Consider the following 24,708-nt stretch of genomic DNA (forward strand, 5'->3'; position numbering starts at 1 on the left):
GGTAAAGTTCACACCACCAAAATAAATGTGGAAAGGACAGCAGACTGACCTGTTCTCTAACATCACACTCTCTTCTACCAGGATTCTCTTGCACTGATAGAGGAATGACTGGGTCAGTCAGGAGTACGAATGGGAACTAGGCCGATTTAGCAGACCAGAAATGTATAAGTAAATAAAGCTTAAAAGGTGTAAGCCATGATGTACCTAAAGTATGTCTGACTACGCTCTTATTTGGGAGGACCTTTACAGGAAGCCAACATCTTCCAGAGTACAGGCAAAGCCTACAACCACAACAGGGATGGGCCATTCCTATTCAAGTCACTGTAAATCCACCCTCAGACAAATCCAAACAGCCTCTTCTACAAGGAATCTCTCAAATGCATAACCCCACCCCTCAGTAACAAAACATACTAAGCTGTAAGACTGTGCAACAGTTCCTCCTGCACGAGTACAAACTAGAAAATCAAATGTGGCAGGTAGACAAAAGCATGTACAAAGCAATGCTACCACTCTTGAACAGCATGATAAAAGAAAACAGCAAAGACTTTTCTCTTGGTGAGTACCTTCAAAAGGTTGATACTTTTTACAAAAATCTCACCAGGATGACACAGACATATAGACTATATTTTACATATCATAGATCATGGATGAGATAGGTTAAAAAAATAAAAAGTGGTGGCTAAGTGTGCAAGTCCCAGGATGAAAACAGTTCCAATCTTGGAAAACATACTGGTGCAAGGAATGGAAGAAATTACAGGGCAGAATCCTCAAGACACAAACATTCTTACAATGGGGTTAGGCCAGGCTCAGAGGATGGATGGCTCCTCTGTTGCAGCAGGAAGTAGCAGTCCAAGAAAACACAAACTGACAGGACCAAAGAAAAAAAAAAAAAGAGCATAAAGAGGACTACTGAGGACAAGAAATAAAGTGAGCATTGTTACTACTGTGATAAATACATCAAAAACTAAGCATATGAGATTTGGGAGACAAACTGAAAGATGAATATTTAATACAGCACACAGCGATTGAAACTGTAGACTCTTAAGGACCTGTATGGGTAGAGATTCAGCTATAAGTTTTTCTAATCTTATCAACCACTTGGTTAATGATAGTTATAGAACTATAGGTTGTATAAAAAGATTTATAAAGTCTAGGAAATAGAAAATAATGAAGTCACTATTTGTTAGTTACATTAGACCCAAACTTGAGTATGGAATAACAATATGGAAACCCTATAAGAAGACAAGCATGAGTAAACTGGAAAAGTACAGCGGAAATATACCAAGGGCATTCATGGATGTGAAAATCTAAGTTATTACGAAAGACCAAGATATCTGAACTTGTACAATGTCTCTTACAGATAACCAAGAGGAAATCTTATTCAGGTATATAGGGCATTTAGAGACAACTATCTCTGGGAATGTTTGGGGTCATCAAAAATTACTAGAGAATCATCAGACAACCTGTGTAGCAGATTCTATAGAGAAGTGTACTAATTGGTACGACAGAGGAGCTGATGCATGGAAAAGACTACCAAATTACATTAAAGTAAGCACTAGTTTAGATATTTTTAACAGCCTGGATACTTATTCAGGGAAAAATAAGTTATGTACTCACCATAATGTCCCATGTGAGTTGTTTATCTCGCCTTTATTCTCACTGATGGGTTCGGAGCCAATCCGGTTCGGAGCCAACCCTCAGCTCCAACACGGCCGATAGCAAAGCTCAAGGTTTGCCAGTAGCTCGAGACCAAGCCCCTTATCCCACAATGCACTGCTGGAATTACCTCAGATCTTGTTTGCTGCGAGTAACAATATATATATAGATATATATATATATATATATATACATATATATATACATATATATATATACACAAACCTATACATACCCTATTTATTTCTACCAAGAACACTTCCCAAAGGTGAAGAAGAAGTATTTAATAACTAGGATGGTACTAGACTAAGTCAACTGTCGGGATGGAGGGAGGGACGTTAGAATAAAGGTGAGATAAACAACTCACATGGAACGTTATGGTGAGTACATAACTTCTTTATGTGAAGTTGTTAAATCTCGCCGTTTATTCTCACTGATGCGTAGCATCCCTAGCACCCTCAATCTTGGGTGGCTCATGGAAGTATGTTCTTCAGTACCGTGGAACCAAAGGAAGACCTGTCCCTTGAAGCCTTATCTACTTTGTAATGCGTGATAAAGGTATGAGGCTTAGACGAAGTGGCTGCAGCGCAAGTATTGTCAAGGGGCAATTTAGCTAGAAAAGCAGAAGACGCAGAGACGGCTCTGGTAGAATGAGCCTTAGGTTTGTGTGCTAATGGCATGCTCGCATTTTCATAAACAAAGGATATACAATCCGATAACCATTTAGATAAGGTTGCTTTAGCCACTGGATTGCCTTTTCCTCGCTTCAGAGAAGGATAGAAAAAGTTTGTCTGATTTTCTAATATCCTTAGTTCTGTCAAGATAAAATCTGAGTTGTCTGAACAAAGTTTGTGCAGCATGTATTCCAATTTGCTAGAGTGGTTGGGAAAAAAGACCGTCTGCTCAATGACCTCACTGATATTTGACTCAGAACAGACTTTAGGTAAAAATGAGGGGTTTGTTCTGAGAGATACTCTATCAGCATGGAAAATCATGTAGGGTGGTCTGATAGATAATGCTTGAAGTTCAGACACACTGTGGGCAGAAGTAATGGCCACAAGAAATATTGTTTTCCAGGATAAAAATTTGAGTTCACAAGATGATGCTGGTTCAAAAGGAGGAAGAATAATTTGAGACAGCATAAGGCTTAAATTCCAGGAAGAATAGGGAATTTTGATCAGAGGTCTCATATGAAGAATGCCTTTAAGAAAAGTCTTAGATAATTTATGGCCCATAACATTTGAGCCACCAAACCCAAGGTGAAAATTTGAGATGGCAGCTAACTGAACTCGAACTGTAGCAGCTGCTGCCCCTTCCTTAAAAATTTTTGTCAAAAATTCTAAAATAGAAAATAGCAGAGCTTGGAAGGGGTCAATGTTCTGCGCGTTGGCCCAAATAGAGAAACTTTTCCATTTTCTGCCATATAATTTCCTGGTAGATGGCTTGTGAGAAGACAAGAGAATTTGTCTTGTATCTTCTGAAATTGAATGAGATCTGGCAATTAGGCGAAGTGGATTAGCCAAGCAGTCAGTTTCAGAGACTGCAGTGAAGGATGAAGGTCCCCTGAAGGGTGCGTCAGAAGGTCCGGAACTGGGTCCAGGATCCATGGATCTTCCAACAGATGATGGTGGAGAAATGGAAACCAAATCTGTCGAGGCCAGTATGAGTATAACGGTCCTTCCCAGTGATTTTGCTTTCTGTAAAAATCTGGGTATTAATGGGAAGGGTGGAAATGCATACAGGAGACCTGGGGGCCAATCGTGTAAAACTGCATCTCTCGGGGGGATGACCGGGAGGTGGTATTAGGGCAAAGTAGCTTCTGTACTTTGAATTTATGTGGCTGGCGAAGAGGTCGCAGCAAGGCTGGCCCCATTTGTGGAAAATTAACTCCTCAACCTGTTTGAGAGACCACTCATGACGGAGCAATATAACCTTACTTAGCTTGTCTGCTATCACTTTAGATTTCCCTGGGATGTGCGTTGCTAATAGAAAACGCTGGGACGACACAGCCCATTGCCAGACCCTGAGGGCTTCTCGACAAAGGGAGTAAGACTTAGTTCCGCCTTGCTTGTTCAAGTACCAGACTACTGACATGTTGTCCATCTGAATTGCAACAGTTTCTACAGGGAGAGAGTCCTCAAAGTACTGCAACGCCAGAATCACCGCTCTCAACTCTAGAACATTGATGTGCAGATGTCCCCCCCACCCTATCAGGGAAGCGTCCGTGGTCACAGTGGCTACTGGAGGATGGGGGGTCAAAGGGTCTTCCGATTGTGACATGAAGAAATGTCAACCACCACAGAAGGTCTCTCCTGCAAGAATCCATGATGAGAATCATGTGGTGTATCGGTAGTTTCTGGTAAGACCACTGAGCGAAAAGGAGCCATTGAAGAATTTGCATATGCATCCTTGCGAGTGGTATAGCCAGGATTGCTGCCGCCATCAAAACTAGCGCCTTCAATACCTCTGCTGCTATAGCTTTGTTCTTCGACACCAGTGAGCTGACGTTTTGTCGGAGGAGAGAGAGACTTTTGACAGGGAGACCTAGAGTGGTGGTTGAGGTATGTAACTCTGCTCCTATAAAAACGGTATGCTGCAATGGCAATAAGGCAGACTTTTCGAAGTTGATTGTAATGCCTAATTGATGGCAGTGTGTCAGTGTATTGTGTTGCCTGAGTCAACTGATGCCTGGTGGCAGCAGTGAGGAGCCAATCGTCTAGGTATGGAAACACCTGGAATCCTAGATGTCTCAGGTGAGCCGTGACCAGTGCCATGCATTTGGTTAACACACTGGGGGCTGTGGTGAGACCAAAGGGCAGGGCTCAAAATTGGTAATGATTGGCTCCCAGCCAGAAGCGCAGATGATTTCTGGAGCATCTTTTCATCTTTATGTGATAGTACGCGTCCTTGAATCTTTGGAGCACATCCAATCACCTTTCCCTAGGAAGGGAAGAATGGACTGAAGCATGACCATTCGGAATTTCTCTTTCTTTACAAACTGGTTGAGTCTGAGGTCCAAGATAGGTCTCTAGTCTCCTGTTTTCTTTGGTACCAAAAAGAATCTTGAGTAAGTTCCGAATCCAACTTGGTCTGCTGGGACAGGTTGGATGACTCTTTCTAGCAATCTGTGGACCTCTATGATTGCTTGTTCCCTAAGATTGGGTGGAACATCTGGGATTCTCTTTACAGGAATGGGAGAAGAGAACAGTATGAAATATCCTCTGGAACTGATGCTTTGTACCCAAGTATCTGATGTTATGTTTAGCCAGGCTTCTGGGTACAAAGACAAGCGACCCCCGACTGCCTCCAGAGCCGAACAGTCGGGCCCCCTTTCAGGGGTGTTGGTAGGGTTGAACAGAGAACTGACCCCTGTTACCCTGTTGCTGTGCACCCCCTCGGCTGTGGAGGCGGCATCTTCTGTTATAACCCCTTGGGGCAGGGCCAAGTAGGGGGTCGAAAAACAGACTCCAACGGCAGATAAGGTCTTGTCTTCCTGCTCACACCTGGTTAAAGTTTCCTTTACTTTGGGCCCAAATAGTGATGAGCCATCGAAAGGGGTATTAATAAAGGAAGACTTAAAGGGTTCCACAAAGGAACAGAGACGCATCCAGGCTTGACTTCGAAGAGCAATGCCCAAACTAGCAGCTCTACTTGAACCATCAGCTGCATAGGATATGAAATGCATGGACCAGTTTACCACTGAGTTTAGGGTAGCGAGCTGGGCGTTGACGGTCGGCCACCCCTGCAGCTACCGTACCCTGGAGAGCATCTCCTAGCTCTTTCAGGAGATCTCTCTGTAGTCTCGTAAAGTGGGTTAAGTAGTTCAGTGATCGCAAAGAAAAAGTTGCTGAACTAAACATGCGCTTCCCATATCTATCCATGACCCTAGATTTTCTGTTAGGGGGATGGACAGAGGTGGAGGTCTCAGATATTTCCTTTCTGGTGCCTGCAACTACCACAACGGAATCAACAGGCACTCCCTTTGTCAAAAATGGGTTGTCCACTGGGGTAGACATGAATTTATTGGGCTTACGAGGAACAGGTTCCATGACCTCTGGTGACTCCCACGCCTTACGACAAATCAGTTCCATGAGTTCTTCGTAAAGTGGAGACACCAAAGAAGTGTTTGGGTTGAGACCCAAAAGCTTTCAAGAGCACGGATTCATCCTCAGTAGGGGTCTTGGACTGCCAATCGCCCCTCTGACTAAGGATCTCTAATATCTCGGCAAAGGAGATCTCGGAGGGGGATCGAGGGGACCTTTCTGACTCATCTAAGTCCTTGTCAGATGTCAGACTCCCGTGGGGATTCTAAGTGCCTACTCTTGCACAGTCTCTTCCTGTGCACCTCCTCATTGGGGGGATCTGGGAAGGTCTCAGAAGAGTAGGGGACACCCTGTGGGGGTACTTGAGGCTCGGGGTCTCTACGCTTAGAGGGACCAGTAGATGATGAAGCAGACACAGGAGCTTGAGGGGAGAGGGAAGGCTGAACCGATGCTGATGTCATCTTTGGAGACAAAACTCTCCTCCATCGAAGGCACAATGGCTCCGACGAGGAGTGGACGGACCCGAGAGTACCGTCTGATTATCCCACACCGAAACCCTGGGCTCCGAGCCAGAGGTAGGAGCAGAGCCGAAGCCCCGAGAGAAAGAGTCGGCACCGACAAATCGGTTTGACTATCCTCCCCGGACCAGACTGGAGAGAGTAGGCTCCTAGAGTCCTCCGTTGGCACCGAGGACATCGGAGTAGATGGAGCCAATAACACCGGTGCGAGTATCATCTCCAAGGATTCGACAACCATCGGTTCAGTTTCCTTCGGCTCAGAGAGTCCAGTACGGCTCGGAGGAGTAGACAAATCCGATTCTATGGTCTTCGGCACCAACGAGCTGGTCAGGGACGACAATTTGACAAGTCCTGGTGCCTGTAAAAGCTTCTGCACTAGCCAATCCATGTCCAAATCTGAAAGGCTGACTGAGGACTTAGCTGAATGCATGAAGGTGCTGACTGGAGCAGAGGGGAAGAAAACTTTAGAGACCAGCTCCAAAACAGAGAGCTGGCTCCGAATCAAAGGTACACTCGGTTCTGAGATCTGTGGAACAGATAAACCCTCTTCCTGAAATTTTTGCCTTTTTTTGTCACTTTGTCTGAAGATCTGGATTTTGAGGATTTGGAGGACGAGCTAGTTACCCTCATGGCTACTCAAAACCTCAGAAAAAGATTGCTGTAGCAATCCCCTGTCTATTAGCTTCCTCTCCTCTCCAAGAGGACTCTTGAAAAAAAAGAATGGCAGATGCTGCAAGTGTCTTGGAGGTGTTTAGCCCCCAGACAGTAGACACACTGAATGCGTCTGTCAGTGACGGACATTTTCTGCACACAATCTGGGCATTTTTTGAATCCCGATTTAGGACGGGATTTCTCTTTTTCATCTGACAGTTAATAACAAACAGTAAACTGAAGAGAGTAAGACAGAAAGTCCTTACTCACTTGTAAAGATCCACAAACTACTAAGCCCAAACCGGGCACTAACTATAACAATATTTTTACAGATTACAAATATAGGGCTAAGAGGCCCACAGAGAAGAACCCTGACTATTAGAAAGACTAATAAGAGTAAATAGGGCCAAAGGCCCACACAAACCAAGAAGCCAACAGGGCACTAACTATTTAAACTGTTTAAAACTACCTAAACTATAGATTATATTAATAAACAACCTGATATTAACACACAACTATTTTAGTTAACAAAAAGTAAGAGTCTTTTATATAGACTTGCTGTTACTTTTCCCACAAATGGTCCGAGCTAGCTGGATCACAGGGATCTCTCTTGTCGCAGCAAACTAGATCCGAGGTAATTCCAGCAGTGCGTTGTTGGATAAGGGGCTTGGTCTCAAGCTACTGGCAAACCTTGAGCTTTATTATCGGCCGTGTCGGAGCCGAGGATTGGCTCCGAACCCATCAGTGAGAATAAACGGCGAGATTTAACTTCACATCAAGTGTTTTGGTACATTGGCAAGTCAGAAGGGCATTTATGCCTGTGCTTGAAATACTTGTATGTATGTACTGTGCAAGAAGCCCAAAATTTCTGGATAGAAGCTATTCAAGATGACTAAGAGAATTTAGATGAAAGAAAAATATTTGGACAAGAAAAGCTGCCAAAAGCTTCAAATGCAAATCTGTGTTCAATAGTACAACAGATTCATGAAAAACATTGTACAGACCAAGAAACCTTGGGCTGTTTGGAAAAAGAAGCAACTGAAAAAGTATGAAAATTAACAACAAAACCTTGTGACTTTTGAAAGGTATAAAAATGAAACATGGACATCGGAAATAGAGACCTGATATGATGGAGTAATATTTATGCAAAGGAGAAAGCCAAACTAATCAATACAAAAGATCAGCTCCAAAGATATTTGAAGAGATTTACTAGTAAAGGCATCCAGATATGGAAAATTTCATAATACAAACAAAAAACAAAGGGGGAAAGAAGATTACTAATGGAGAAGTTAAAGAAATAGAAACTGAATTTCTGGATTACCTGTGAAGTGAATGATTTAGGGTAGAAAATCCAAATCTGGTATCATCACAGCATGATGGAATAATGAGTACCCAAATGAAGCAGACAGGTGGATCAAGAAGTATCTGATCAGTTGCCTCGACGATATGTTGCAGCTTTCAGTAGGAAACCAATACAAAAGTTCAGCTGGAGTTGCACAGCAAGGGAAGAAGCAGGAAACGGTGACAACTCTGCCGCAGTCAGTGTTGTGGAGTGAAAGGCCAGTGAGTTCACATATGACAGAGTAATTGGTGATGCAGTGTGCAGCTGAAGAAAATAGTTTCAGAACATCTTTCTATGACATTTCTGTAGAATGCACACAAAAAAACAGACAAGAATGTGTCCTCAGTTTAGAAAAACAAAAGATATATGGGATATTACTTGCGTTAATAGAGCTGGATTTGCATATTAAGATAGATGAAAGAAATTTCAGTAAGTCAATAAGACCCAAAATGTTAGAAGTCTGATAAAACAAATGAACACGGTAATCAAAACTATTAACAGAAATTCATGTGATATAACAGAAGTAAATATGACATATTACTGTGCAGGTTAATTAATAACAGAAAGTCTTATCACGAAAACACAGGGCAACAACGGAAAAAGAGGGGAAGAAATTAATTCCATCCACAACCTTTTTTCCCATTTTTGCACATGGGAATGGGGTGTCAGTTCAACAGTAGCAATATAGAGCCAAGGTTTGCACCACAGGGTGGCTAGCCCTGCCACCATAGTTCCTCCACACCACATTCATACTTACGGCCAATTTGGCACGTCCAATCCGCCAACTGCAGGTCTTTGGAATCTGGGAGAAAGCCAGAGCACCCAAAGGAAATTCATGCAAAACACAGGGAGGACATGTAGACTCCACACAGAAAGCACCACAGCCAAGAAATGAACTGGGGAATCCCTTGTGAGCCAACAATGCTATCTGCTGTGCCATCCCAAAAGAAATCAAATGCCATCATGGAAATATTGAACAGAGAAAACTATAAAGCAATTAAGACAAGTGTCACTGTTAGAGGATTACAGAAGAGGGAACAGATCAATAAAATGCTTAGAATGATGGATGTGATAAAAATAACATGCAGTTTTAGAACAGACCAGGATCTGTCATATGCTGCTGTAAGAAATAAACTAACTGTGGAGCTTTTCTCCCCAGGCCTCTGCTGAAAATGGACCTACGTCCAGTCGGACACTCCCAATCAACAAATGTAAATAAAATAAAATAAATAATAAAATAAAAAGTTCACCAGAGCCAGAAAAACAGAGGAGATATATACACAAAGAGGAAAAGAACAAAATTAGCAATTCATTGATCCAAAAAAAGTTTTCTACAAAACTTGGAAAGAATGCAAAGGGAACAGCAATACCCCCCAAAAAGAAGAAATTGATATTTTGGAGAAATATCTAAGAAGACCCTGTGGAACAAAGATGCTGAATGGATAGAAGTGAAATGAGTAAAAAGTTCAAAAGCACATGATATGAAATGGGATGAACTAACGGCCAAACAAAAAATAAAGAAAAACTCATGAATGGAAAAACCTAAGCCCAGCTGCAGTACCTAACTTCTGGCTAAAGGTATTAACATCTTTACACAAAGAATTAGCCCTGAGCAAGAACTACTTACGTGTGCATACTGCACAGACACCAACTTGGTTAACAAGAAAACAATACTTCAAGAGTGTACCTGCAAGCTATCCTAAAACCAATAGACCAATAACTTGCTTTCTATGTATAAACTATACACGGGAATAGATGCTGACAAGAGTTTACAGCCATTTAGAGGAAAACTATCACGGCAACAGTACGAAAAAGTCATATGGAACAAAGGATCATTTGCTGTTAGTCGATGGAGAATTGCAAAAAGGGAATAATCTAAGTAAGGCATGGATAGATTACAAAAGAATCATTTGACATGCATGAATAAAGGAGTGCTTACAGGTGTATGAGACACCCTGCACATTGATCAATTACTTTACAGTGACCATAACACAGTGGCAAACCACTCTGCAGCTAAGCCATGATAAAGGACAAATTACTATCCCAGTGATAAAAATTAAAATGGGGATATTCCAGGTTGACTGTCACCACTGCTTTTCTGTCTTGCTCTAAACTCTTGCAACTTGGCTACAAGACCACATTTAGAACTGTACAATGAGGAGCGGAAAGCACAACTGGAAGTGGTCAAATCATTCTCAGATAAAAGAATGCCATTTAGTCTTGCTAACTTTTAAAGCAGGAAAGCTACAGAACCAGGAAAGTATCAGTCTGGGAGAGGAATGTGATATTAAGAAACTTGAGCAGGAAGGTGTGTATAAATATTTGGAAATTGATGAACAATCGACAAAACATGAACAAAACTCATTAAGGAATATTTTAGAATACAAACACTGAAAACCGCCTGGACATCTAGGAACAAAGTCCAAACTATAAACCAGTTTGCACTTCTTTGATTTTGGGATGACTGACCCCAAAAAAGTATTGGATCAGTCAGAAAGGAAAAGAAAAATGTTTCATGCTTACCACATGATATATAAAAAGCTGAGTGTATACCAAGATTACACATTGCTCATTCTAAAGTAGGTATGGGCTCCCTTGACACGGACTACATGCATATATCTGGAATTGTAGGACTGCACACATTTGCTGACCTCCCCAGGTGCAAATCAAGTAAAAAATTTGAATCACGAGAATAAAATACGACTTCCATGCTTAGTTTAACAGAAGTGTATTGGTGTCAAGTGGAAATGGAAGATAAACCAGAAGTAGATAAAAATCAGGCAGCAAATGAATGTACTAAAAAAGGATCAGGTGAGAAGGCAACAAATGTGGAAATGTACAAGTATAGTGCCAAGTATAAAAAGCTAGTAGAACAGCCGCATGTCAATCAGGAACTGCTGCAGGAATGGTTAAGGAGAGGTAAATTTAAACCATAAGACAAAAGGTTAATATTAGCGGCCCAGGATAATGGACTATGTGCATGCTGGTTTACAATGTCCATTAAACATGTAAGATACAGATAAATACAAGTTTCGCAAAACAGAATTTGAAACGGTCACACATCTTTTTGCTGGTTGTGATACACTAATGGCAGAAGGCCTGTATATTGGAAGGCATAATAATGTAGCAAGACTGTTGCACTGGGGATTGCACAAACATTACCATACTGAATTCGCTATGAAGCATTAAAAAACATGAACCACAAAGCATAGAAAATTACGTTTATATCACATGGGATTACCCATTACCAACAGTTCAAAAATAGATGAGAGAAAACTAGATACAGTAGTCCACAAAAAGACAGAAGCAACAAAAGTAGCACTGATCACTGAAATTGCTGCACCCAGTGATTATACAGTCTCACGTACAGAGACACAAAGTCATAAAATACTATGATAATGTGGAAAAAGATACCCAGACAGTTCTAATCGTAATAGGAGCAATGGGTCTTATAAAAAAATAATTTTCAGTCTTTAGATATGCTACCAATACCTCGAACGCCTTATGAATTGGAGGAGTCGTCAGTTCTGGGCACATTGCAGGTGCTGTGAAGAGCACTTTTGGACAACATCAAAGATTGAAACAATACCAATTTCACAAGCTTTAATCATACTTTGACTTAGGAAATGGTTCCACTCTTGTCATATTAGAAACCCAAAAGACTTAGAGAAATTAAAGGCAGAAAAACACAAACTATCTTTCTCTTCCTCCTTATCTTTACTCAAAAAGAGCCTAACCTCCCCTTAATTTACATTTGTACCAGACAATAAAGTAACCACCTATCACAATCTTATAGCTTAACTCTCATCTATCCTCCCAGACCATATCATAGGCTACTATTGTACTCAACCTTTAAGGATATACCTCCATTCCGCTAGCTTGCTCATTTCCCACCTCATCTTATGCCATCCCATATCATGCTATTCTACAAGACACTATCCCCCTCCTCTCGACCTCTACTGTAATTCTCCAATATAACCTCTCTTCCTACTATATTCAATTAAAACCCCATCACCATTCTCGAACCTCCATCTATCTTACAATTCTTCCACAGTTCCTACACTCACTTCTCTTAGCACCATCTACCCTTTCTACAATACCCCCTCCTCCTCAATCTTCCCTAAAAGTAAGGTGAAATACTATTTCTATCTCCCATCTCCTCAAAACTTTTACTTTTCTCAGTATCCTGCTCCTAACTGGTGACATCCATCTTAAACCTGGACCTTACAACTCCCCTCCCTCTAACATTAAGTCAAGGGACCCAACCTCTCCTTATCTGACCATTCCCAAAACACACCTCCTGTCTACTCATTGAGCATCAGAAGCATACTCAACAAAGTCAATGAATTCCATGATTGGCTGTCCCTCACTCTCCTGACATCATTACCCTCAATGAAACATGGCTAAACCCCCACATACTTGACAGACATCCTACCCCCAAGGGTACATCCTACAACTCGACAGACCCAAGACAAAAGGTGGAGGAGTGACTAATACATTCTCTAACCATCTAACTGAAACCCCCCAGCCTACCTACTCCCTCAGCCTCAAATTGCCAACCTCAAAATTAATGCCCACAATATAATCACCATAGCTGCAATCTACATACCCCCTGGGGATATATATATATATATATATATATATATATATATATATATATATATATATATATATATATATATATATATACACTCATTCTTCTTGACTGGATACCTGTCTCTAACCCACATAAATATCACTTATCAGAAACACTACCAGACTCCGAGTCATCACTGTCCTGTCAAAGTTCTCAGATTCTCTCCTTGATATACTAGACCACAGAAGTTCACTGAATGTCGCAAACTCCAACTTCGACTGATGCCTTCAATAACCATCTTCTCAGCCATAAAATGATCCCTTCCTTAGGCATTTACCTCTAGATGATGTAGTACTTAAATTCAACTCCACATTCCTTAACATTCTCAATTTCCTTGCCGCCTTATGTACAGTTAGGGTCAAATTAATCATATTCCCCTATCTTACACTCACCATTCATACCTTAATGCAAAAAGGAGACGAGGCTTGGAGAATCTCGTCCAACACAACTCCCCTTCCACATCCAGCACTATAAAGAACTATGCAACCTTACTAAAAAATACATCTACAATGACAAGAAAAAATTCTATAACAATCCCCCACCTTCACACTCATCCAAGCCAAAAGAAATTCTGGCACTCCCATCAACCAAATTCAGCACCCAGGTAACCCCTTCATTTCCCAGTCCATGCCCTATCACCATTCCTCAAGAAACAACATCCAACTTCAAGTCTTACTTTGACATCATCAGCAAACTCACTCCAAATCAACTCCAGCACTGATGTTAACATCTCTCCTGACCCTCCCACATCCTCAAATTCCTCTCAGGCCTTCACTCTGAAAACAGTATCATAGGACGTTACTAGGCTAATGGCCCTAGGTCCCTTACAAGCCTAGCGTTTATCCCAAAAAGAGAAACCTCAGTCAGTACATGTCACCCCTGCCAATGAAGGACAAAGGTGGAAGCCCTGGGAAAAATTTATGGTTTCACATCCACTTATCAAGGTTGCGTTTGAAGAGGTTCAGTGACTTACTCTGACATGTATGGGAAAAGTCTATTCCAGAGACGGGCACAGCCTCAGAGACAAACCTGTCTCCAGCAGGTTTTGTTGATGTCACATATACGATTTAGGCCTACCAAATGGGTCATGTGTGAGGAGTTACACTTATGGATATGGAACATCTCTAGCAGGGCAGGGTCTGATACTGCCTTGTAGGCAAGACACAAATCACCTCTGAGCAATCTGTATGATATCGAGTAGAGTGATAGTAACTTAAGCCTGTCTGCATAGGATAAGTGCTGGAGCCCATGGATTCTCTTTGCGAGGTATTTCTGTGGTCTTTCCAGATGGTGCAGGCGTCTGAAGAAGTACATACCAAATGGGACATTCTATTATAGGTCTAACTGAGGAGTACAGAGAAGTAACCTCCTTTTTTCTGGATGCAGTCCCTTTACTTATGAGGTGAACCAAATAAAATGCTTTTCTGACCACCACTGCCACGATGCTTGAATGCGAGATTGTCAACCTGAGTACCCAGGTCGCTAACCACATGTCGTGTGCTTCGGGGGGTTGCCATTGATGTGGTTATTAGCACGGGCATGTTTCTGCCGAATGGTAAGAATACATTTTTTTGCTTTTAGCTTAATGCCATGACTTTGGCACCAATTTGTAGCTGTGACACACACTTGCATTGTTAACATCAATTGGGGAGTCAATGACAGCACCCAACTTAGTCTTTCGCAAACTTGGTCAGCCACAGGCCCTTGGTCTTTGCTTGGACCTCCGACAAGTATATGCCAAACAGTAGGGGTCCAAGGACATTATCCATGGGGAACAGCACTAGTGACAGGTCTGCTGTCAGAGGTGGCGGCACCATTTTGACCCTGTGGTTCACACCTTTGAGCCAGTTTGGCCACCCATCTGACTAGACAGATTAACACCAAGTTGTGTTAGCTTTTCAGTGATGCCAGAGTCGGGGATTTTGTCACAGGCCTTGGCCAGGTCAAGGTAAGCTGTATGTACTGACTTTCCCTCATCCAGTGCCTTGGTGACAGCCTCAAAGAAGTCAACTAGATTCAATAGGCAAGATCCACACCTGATAAATCGGAATTGGGTATCTACCAACTATATCAAATCTTTGTTTCTTATGCTAGAACCCTGCTCCCCCCCCCTCTGTTCATAATTTACCTCAACTCTTTCTTCAGAAAGCAACAAACTCGCTTGCCCTCCCAATCTCCATACTTAACCATTCCATTACTGAATTTGAAATCCCCACAATCTGGAAACAATTCTATACTTTACCCATTCACAAGGGAGGTAACTCCTCTGAACTTGCCAGCTTCAGGCCAATTGCTATTCTATCTTCTCTTTCCAAAATATTAGAGAAAGTGTTCACAAACAAATCTTATACCATCTTACAAGAAAACTTATCCCCACACAACATGGATTTCGCCCAAAACACAGTACCCTCCATGCCCTCATATCCTTCATAAAAAACTACATCCCAAGCCAGAGATAATAAACTAGTCTCTAGCCTGCTTCTTGGTCTTGAAAGCATTTGACACAGTCCCCCACCCCCTGCTGCTGGCCAAACTATCTGAACTAGAGTTTTCCACTTCAATTATTTCCTAGTTTAGTAGTTACCTCACTGACCAACTTCAATCTGTTAACTGGCTCTATACATCTCCTGCCCTACATGTCAAGATGGGTGTTATGTCAAGGCTCTATCCTTGGCTTATTACTGTAACATCTTTACCAATCAACTGTTTACATCCTGTCCACAGTCCTCACTCATGCAATATGCAGATGACTTCATAAGCATCACCATAGCAGATTCCCTCTCTAACCTAAATACTATCATACAAAAAAAATCCTTATCAACTGACAACTGGCTCACCAAGAATCAGCTGATTCTAAATCCTAAAAAACCCCCCAAAAAACTAAACTTCTGTTTTTCATTCCCAAAACTATGAACCATCTTAAATCTTCTTTCTCAGTATCTTCCCTTAGTAATACACCTATCAGTTTAGTCTCACACCATGCTTCTGGGGGTCATCATAGACAACAAACTTAAATCTGACCTGTATTTTTTCATCATCAAGAAAACCCACCAAACACTTGGACTTTACAGAAACAAAAAAAAAAAATTCTGCCCAAAAAAGCTAAGACCTCCATATCCCATGCATACCTTCTTCCAAGCCTATTCTATGGTTCGCAAACCCTCACTAATCTTCACATAACTATCAAAATTAGAATCCACTTGCAATAAAATTGCTAGATTTGCTGCAGATCAAACCTACTACTCTTACCACGGTCTTATTCTTAAAATTAAACTGGATAAAATTTACTCATCAACTGCTTATCTATTAGCTTCAGATCATGCACTCTGTATTGTACCTGCCTCCTCCTGTCTTGACACTACCTCACTTGTCTCTCTCTATACCCCTATAGTGTCTCTCCTAAGCTCAGACCAAAACCTCTTCCAAATCTACAAACCTAAAAGCAAAATAGGACAAAACTTACACAGATATCCCCGTCCTATCTTGGAATAAACTTCCTTTGGATATCAGACATATTAATAACCCAAACAAATTCAAGACTGCTACCAAAATCTTTCTAAACAGTACATGGATCTGTCATTGTTAACTACCCTCTACGACTGTTCCACCTGCTACTCTAACTCTTCCCTTACACCTACCCCCTTATTTTTCCTCTTATGTCTAACTCTTTGGTTACCCACTCTTTTGCGACTCCTTGTCTCATGAAACCTACAACTCACACTTATCTGATATCTACCCAAGTTAAATACCCACGACTCTTATTCCTTGAAGGATATTTCCTACATATGCATTTGACCCTTAATTACAGTGATTGTACTACTTGATTCATTGGTATAAGCTTGTAATCGGACATGTAAATAATTAAATTATTATATTACTGATTTTTTTTTATATCACACTATCTTTGATTTTACTGTTCTATAGGTTTGTATAATGATGTGGAGCTTTTCTCCCCAGGCCTCCTGTAAAAAAATGCTTTGGCTCAGTCGGACTAACCCAGTCAACAAATGTCAAATAAAATAAAGTGTAAATGTTCAAACACACATCCTATCTACTGGTAATTAATAAAGCATTACTATATTTTTACAAGAAAAACTGTATAATTCAAAAAATAAAATTAGCTAAATTAATACAGTAACCAAAGAGGTTAGTAGCAGAAATACCTCAGATCTCACCTGAAAACAGGTCACTAGCCTAGTGGGTCTAACCTAAACAAAAGATGAATGCATAAGTACATCACAGTGGACAGCTTTCTGTGTCCTTGTGATCCTTAGAGCTGTATTGTCTGAAGGTTATACTCCTGGCATGGACACTGTCAGAGGTTTAAAACAGGATCAGAAGGGAATAAAGATGAGAAAATGGCATAACCATATGTCAAATGCCTTTTAAATGAATTATTGCATTAAAGAAATGAACAGCTACTTCTAGTGCCTACTACTTAATAGAAATCACCACATCCTTTTGAAAGCTGGGTGGTTGTTTTATCTTGAGAAAGACAACCAATACAACCTAAACGCTATTGCTGCAGCATAAATGGTGAGTAGTTGTCAATGGGTTTAGTATGCTTTTAAAGTGCTCTGTATGATGTTAAACCTGCACTGGTAGAAGACAAATACATGCCCTTAGGGAGGCAGCTACAAAGTGCAATTACTTTTTTTTTCCAAAGTTCAGAATCTTAGAATTGGAGCTCTTAACACTTAATTCACGGCAAAAAGTTTTCTGGTAAGATCTGGCAGATATCAAGACTTTTCTGGTGTTGTTTAGTGCCCCCCCCCCCCCCCACAGATACACCCCCAACTCTTTCAAGTGTCCCTGGATTTTACATGATGCACCTATTCTTGCCTCTTGTAGGTGTCATTTCCTTCACATTTCATGCTTTATTAAAATTACTGCACAATGCTAGACATTACAGTTTCATACAAATTACTTAAAAAGACTACTATACTATCTGATCACTGAGAGTAGTGAATTAAGGTAACTGTGCAAAGGGTGCAGTTTGATTTTAACTTTACATACTTTTTGCTTTATTTTTAAAGTGCTAAAGTTACACAGATCAAATCTTAAGTATTAGTAGGGTAGTGTGGACAACCTGCAGAACACAAAAACACATACACAGCACCCCGTCCACCCAATCACACTGAGGAGCACGCACACAAAAATTAGCCATTGCATCCCTTAACTATCCCCCCAGTGCGACCTCACACACACACATGGACACACCCACCCACTCACTAATTGCCTGACAAATTCCTCACACTTGCATCTAATGAGCGGGTGATTATGAGCTTTTGGCCATGTTTATTAACAAAGGGCAACAGAGGCATCTTATGCTGCAGAGAAACTCTCTGAATCACTTAGCTGTGTAAAGGGCTTTACTGTAGGCATTTCCAGAGGGTTGGGGGATAGGAATTAACTAAAAATCCGTCCCAGTGTGTTCCTAAAACAATGCTGCAAACCTTTCAGTGTGCTTACACAATTCTGTTCTCAATATTTTGCACTGATACACTTGTAAGACTACAAGTTTAAAAGTACACTTCTAAATATTTACCAAATGAACAAATAAGCTAAATCATTTCAAGAGGTAAAGTACCAACTGGCAGTGGGTGGAATAGAGTTTTCCTAAAAACAATGCTTCAGATCTCTGGGTGCATTTATACAATGACAGACTTAACGTCTGCGAGGAACCACAAGCTAACAATCAGTGCAACACGCAGCCAATTACATAATTTTTCTGTAAGAAATGTATTAGCCTTAAACATTACAGTGCCAGAGAAGTGCAATGAAAATGTAATCATGTTGAGGAAACAGTAAGACAAGCAATGACATTAGCTTACCAAAAGGCTTAGCTCTCCCAGTGTAACACCCATGGAAATTGGCTTGCCGCGGTCTGTAATCTGTAAAACAAAGAATATGAAAAAACTATTTTTAATGTTTCAAAGTACTTATAATTCTCTTATGACAGTTACACTGCTATGGCAATGAAATAAGAAAAAAAGATTACAAAGAAGCATTTCTTAAGTGCGGAACAGTGGTCAGTGGCAAATGGAGTCAGTATGTTATCCCTGTGTTTATGTATATTCCACCCACCATCCCCTGTACCCATACTCTGGCTTCCTCCCGAACTCCCAGCGTGTGGCTCAAAAAGAATGAAAAAAACAGTTTCGGGGGGTGGGGTTGGTTTGCAAAAAAATAAAAAATCAGGAAGAAAACAAAATACAGCTTATAAAATAAATTACAACATATGTACAAAGCAAATATAACTTCACAATAAACCTGCACTGGAGAAATTATAAAAATTAACACTATTAGCTGAACTGTTATGCAAAATACAAACATGTCAAGTAACAAAAAACTTGTATTGGTTAAATATTGTGCTATTCACAGAAATACAAATGTCTTTGAAAACACGATGTGCAGAAGAAAAACAATTATACAGGAAACTGTATAATGGTGCTAGTGAAGGCAGAGATGGATTAGTCAAGAGAAGGGCAGTAAAAGAGCCAGGAATCCTTCAGGTGATGTTTGACTTGTAGTTTAAAGTATTTAGAATTGGTCACTTATTTTAGGGGAAGAGAGTGTTTCAAATTTTGTCTACAGGGAATATAAGGAATTACCTGCACTGATTTTTTACATTTGGTTATGCAGAGTAGTAATTTTTTGCTACAGCAAAGGGGTGTGGTTGGAGAACAGCACTAGAAGAGGTCATTGTCCTAGTTTGTAAAGACAATTGTGTGATGGACAGACTGAGTGTTGACAAGCTTTAGACAGTAAAGTTATGTGGCATGCAGTGGTGAGATCTATATAGCACATTCTGCATCCTTGTAGCATTGTTCTAGATAAGATTGGGCAGCCTGAAGGTTGACAAGTATGGCAGATGCATAAAGGTAAAAAAAAATAAAGGTTGTTGCATTTTTTTTTATTTCTGTCAGTTACATATGGTTTAACACTGAAAGCTTTGAGTTCTGTTTTTTTTTTTATCTACTTCACTTATGGAATAGTCAAATTTCAGAATACCTTATATAATTAATCTATAAATCAACAAGGTAGTTATTAACTCTAAGAAATGTATTATACATAGGAAAATCTAACCACTGGCAAGCAATAAATCATGTAATCAATGCAGTACCTTCTGTCAGTTTGCAGATCAAGTTAATATATTGTGTCATTACTATGCAATTATTTAACATCTTTAGAACAATTAGCAGGGACAACTACTCTCATTACACCATACATTGAATACAGTTTGGTTTTATTATATATAAAAATTATGAGAGAGAGAGACTAAACATGCAATGCAATCTATCCAGAAACAATAGCCTGGTAAGGCGGGATAGAGGAAAAACAGAAAGAATGGCAAAAATATAAAAAATACATTATTCTGAAAACTTGAGAATGCTTCGCAACCATACTTTAAAGCAAATAAATGAAGACAAACTATTAACTTTCAGAACAGTAACAACCAAAAAATCTGGCCAGCCATTACAGAAATCTTACATCTTGGCCAAAAATTCAACCCTAAACCCTCCAATAACTCATCACTCGAAACTGCAACAGAATTAAACTCTTATTTCATCAATAGCATAGAGTCCCTAATAAAGGAATCCCCAACATCTGATCCCAAACCTGCTCAACAGCAAATTACCACCACATCCACTTTCAAACTTGTGCCCACATCCTACATAAAACTACTCAAATCAAACTATGCTCTATAGATTCATAGATTCATAGATTCTTACTAAGCTAGTTGCCCTTGCGAGCCATTTTAAGCTTAGCCAATTATCCCTTGTGAGACTCAAACCCTGCACCTTGTGTTTGTAAGGCAAACACCTTAACCATTAGAAAACACTCCCAACCCCTTCTGCTGATAACCTTCCAAGAGAGTAGTTTACAGCAATGGCCAACAGTATCACCTATCCTGTCTCAATCCTTATAAAATAACCTTTTCAAGAGTACCTTAAAATAGCAGCTAGCAGCATTGCCCATCTGGTCTCAATCACTATAAATAGGTCAATCCGGTAATCCCACATTCCCTCACTCAGGAGAAAAAAATCACAAATTATCTACCTAAACAGAGGAGGAAATACAAAAAGATTTAATAACTTTAGACCACCAGCAATCTTACCCCCCCTCCAAAATAAGAAACATTGATACACTACCTCCTGCAGTAAGAACTTCCATCCCCCACACAACATGGTTTCCGTCCTTCCCATAGTATTAACACCACACTTCTAACTTGTATAAACACAGTCAATATAGACACAGATTAACTACTCTCCGCATTTCTAGACTTGTGCTATATCCTTTGACACAGTTTGTCACAAACTACTTCAAATGCCCTCACTAAGTCTCTCAGTCGACCCTTCTATGGTTCAAAAGCTACCTATCCAACAGGTATCATTCAGTAAAACTGCACTCCACACCTCTCAGTCACCAACGGTACTTCGCAAGGCCCTATCCTTGGTCCCATCCATGACCACTCTTAACCAACACCCTCCGCACATGCAAACAGGCCTCCCAAATACAGTACACATACGACTCCACACTCGTATGGACATCAAAGAAAGTACAGTTGTGTACACACCATAAATGTAGATGCTAGTGTGTATTCACTTGGGTTATCTGCCTGCAGGTAGCCCTCAGTTGGCACGAATACCAGAGACTTAGTATTTCTGCGTCGGTTGGTGTCAGGTCATCAGGGGTATAATAACAGGCAGCCGACCCCATCAGTTTTTCTTGCCCCAAATGAAAAAAAAAAAACCAAAAGGAAGATAAGCTATGGTGGGAAAATCACCACCAGTAAAAAGTAAATACCAATAGCCCTGCAAGGGGCGAGTATGATAGAGGGGGGAGAGAGCGAGAATAGGGCTGAGGGAATGAAACCAAGCCTGCAACAGTGAATACACTAATATCTACATTTATGGGAAGTGCACACAACTGTACTATGTTCTTCATGTTTCACTGTTGCAGTCATCACACTTGGGTTGATTCCTAAAGCTGAAGAAGGGCTGGTGGCATTCAATAAGAGTTTGGGCTGGCTAGTATCCCTTGCAGGACTGCAGTTGCAAAACCCACCCTGGATTTGGAAAATATAGGCAGGTGGCAATGCTTGGTGAATGTGTGTACAGAACTCCAGGTAGCAGCCTCCAGAATGTTCCTGGTAGGGACTCCCCTGAGGAATGTTGTAGAGGTAGACGTTGCCCTAGTGGAAGGTGTTCTGACCCCCTGAGGGGTTGGTTTCCCATGCTATTTGTAGCATAAATGCATACAGTGTGCTATCCATTTGGAAATTGTCCATTTTGAAATGGCCTTGCCCTCTGCCCCTGGTGCAGGTTCATTTCCCCTTTATTTTGCGGATTAGGGAAGAAGGTTGGTAAATGGATAGATTGGTTGAGAGCCACACTGGACACAACTTTTGGCATAAAAAAAGGAAGGATTAGTCCTGAGGGAGACCCTATCAGCATGAAAAATAATGAAGGGTTCCACAGCCATAAGTGGTTGTAGATCAGACACTCTTCTAGCTGAAGTGATGGCCAGGAGCAATGGTGTTTTCCAAGAGAGGAATTTTAACTCTGCTGATGCTGCAGGCTCAAAAGGGGGCAGTGTGAGATTTTCCAGTACAAAGTTACAGTCCCAAGCAGGGGTGGGTGCTCTCCTTGGTGGCCTTCAGTTGTTTGCCCCTCTCAGGAACTGTTTGATGAGAGGGTGAGAGAAGAGGAGTGGCTCAGAGTTGTAATGAGTTGAGATAGCAGAGGCATGGATCTTAATGGAGAAGGATAGGCTTCTGAGTACATTTGCTAGGTAATCCAGGATTAGATGTAGGGAGGGCAGAGGAGCAACACCTTTTCCACTTATTAGCATAGGATTTCCTTGTACTGGGTCTTCTGGCTTCAAGAATGACGTCCAGCACCTGGTTGCTTAGGCTGGTCACTGGGGAAGACTTCAAGGAATAAGCCAGGCTGCAAGATTCGGGGTTTGCAGTTGCAGAAACACGATCTGTTCCCCCTGCTGAGTGAGCAGGGTCAGGCTCTGTGCTAGGTACCAGGGTGGCACTGGTGACAAGCTGCGCAGTAGGGGGTACCAGTGCTGGTATGGCAAGTCCGGGCAATCAGAATTGTCCTTGGTCTCTCCAGTCTTATTTTGAGCAATATTCTTGAGAGAAGGGGCAGAGGGGGAAATGCATAGACTGATAAGTTTACCCATTGGAAGAATGAGGCATGCACTTTCCATGCCCTGCTGTGAGGTGTCCTGGTGCAGAATCTGCTGAGGTGGTGACTGCAGGGGAAGGAAAAGAGATCCCGCATTTCTGAATCAGAAGGCTGAAGGTGCCGGGCTCCAATTGCCACTTGTGTGGGTCTAGAAGATTTCTGCTCAAGTCATCTACCAGTGAGTTTTGCTTGTCTGGCAGGAACTGAGCTTGAAGATGGACCTCCATGTCCAAGGCCAAGTTCCACAGGGCCATGGCTAGCCTGCACAGTGGGTTCCCCCTGCCTGTTGATGTACCACATAACTGTGGTGTTTTCTGTTTTTATTAGCAGGGGTCCTGGTGAGAGTAGGGATCTGGAAGCTGTTAGTGTGTGCTGAACAGCTAGCATCTCTTTCTGGTTGATGTGCAGATGAATTTGACTTGGGCTCCATTGGCCCTGAATGCACTTGTCATCTAGGTGTGCCTCCCAAGCATAGTCTGATGCATCTGTGGATAGGGTCTGGGCGGCGTGGGGTTGAGTAAAGGGAAGTCCCTTGTTGTGGTGGCATGCTACTGCCCACCAAAGAAACTCTGTCCTTAGACAAGGTATGACAGGAATGACAGTTTCCAGGTCCTGAGAAAGTTGGCACCAAAGACTTAAGTACCACTGAAGTTTCCTCATATGCAGCCTGGCATATGGAATTAGTAGGATGCTTGAGGCCATGAACCATAGGGCCTGCAAGATTTTCCTTGCGGGTAGCTGGGTTCTGGTCACCATTTGAGTGAAGTAGTCTGTCAGATAAGCTTGTTTTTCTGGAGTAAGGATGCTATCTGGGATGCTGTGTCCAAGCTTGCTCCCAAGAATACAATCTTTTGACTGGGGATTAGTTTTGACTTCTTTTCGTTGATTGTGTACCCCAGGAAGGTTAGGTTTTTTACAAATGTCAGGTGCTGCAACAGCTTCTCATGACTGGCTGCCTGAATCAGGCAATCGTCCAAGTAAAGGTAAATTTGAATTTTTCTCTGTCTGCAGTAGTTAATGGCTGGAGCCAGGCATTTCGTGAATACCCTGGGAGCAGTGGATAAGCCAAAGGAAAGTGCAGAGAACGGATACTGCATAGATCCTGCCCTGAAGTGCAGATACTTCCTGCATGAGTCCCTGATAGGGATGTACAGATGGGCTTCTTTAAAGTGTAGGGTGGCTACCCAGGCATCTTTGGCCAGCATAGGAAGAAGCCGCTGCAGGGTGAGCATTTTGAATTATGCTACCACCAGGAAAGTGTTTAGAATGGAAAGATCTAGGATTGGGTGCCAAGTGCCCTCTTTTCTGGGTACCAGGACAAGTCTGGAATAGAACCCTTGACCTATATTTTCCGCAGGAACAGGCTGAATTGCTCTAATGGAGAGCAAGGATTGAACTTGGTTTTGTGCCTCTGCCCACTGGTTTGGAGGAAGGTCTGGGAACCCTTTTGGGGTTGGCAGTGAGTGGAAGTAAAATTTGTACCCCTGGGATACAATGTTGAGGACCCATCTGTCTTTGGTGATGGAAGTCCAGTTTTTGGCAAGATGGACAGATTTTCCTCCTAGGGGTAGAAGCAGTTAGGCAGAGGTGGGGAGTGAAGTTGAGAAGTCATTGTGAATTCTTTCTGTAAGGGGGTGGCTTAGCACTCCCTGTTTTT

At 41.5% G+C, this 24,708-nt stretch overlaps 1 protein-coding gene across 1 annotated transcript in view; it reads right to left on the bottom strand.

Moving 5' to 3' along the window:
- The window catches only part of VPS13C (vacuolar protein sorting 13 homolog C), a 6,956,796-nt gene that overhangs the window by 6,034,284 nt on the left and 897,804 nt on the right, over positions 1 to 24,708 (bottom strand). Inside the window, exon 8 of the mRNA XM_044076309.1 lies at positions 18,681 to 18,740. Within this exon, the coding sequence (XP_043932244.1) occupies positions 18,681 to 18,740 (60 nt within the window). The remainder of the gene's footprint in view (positions 1 to 18,680; positions 18,741 to 24,708) is intronic.

The sequence above is a fragment of the Protopterus annectens genome, chromosome 7.part0 (genome assembly GCF_019279795.1).
Source record: "Protopterus annectens isolate FY-2018-M chromosome 7.part0, PAN1.0, whole genome shotgun sequence".
Taxonomy (NCBI): Eukaryota; Metazoa; Chordata; order Ceratodontiformes; family Protopteridae; genus Protopterus; species Protopterus annectens.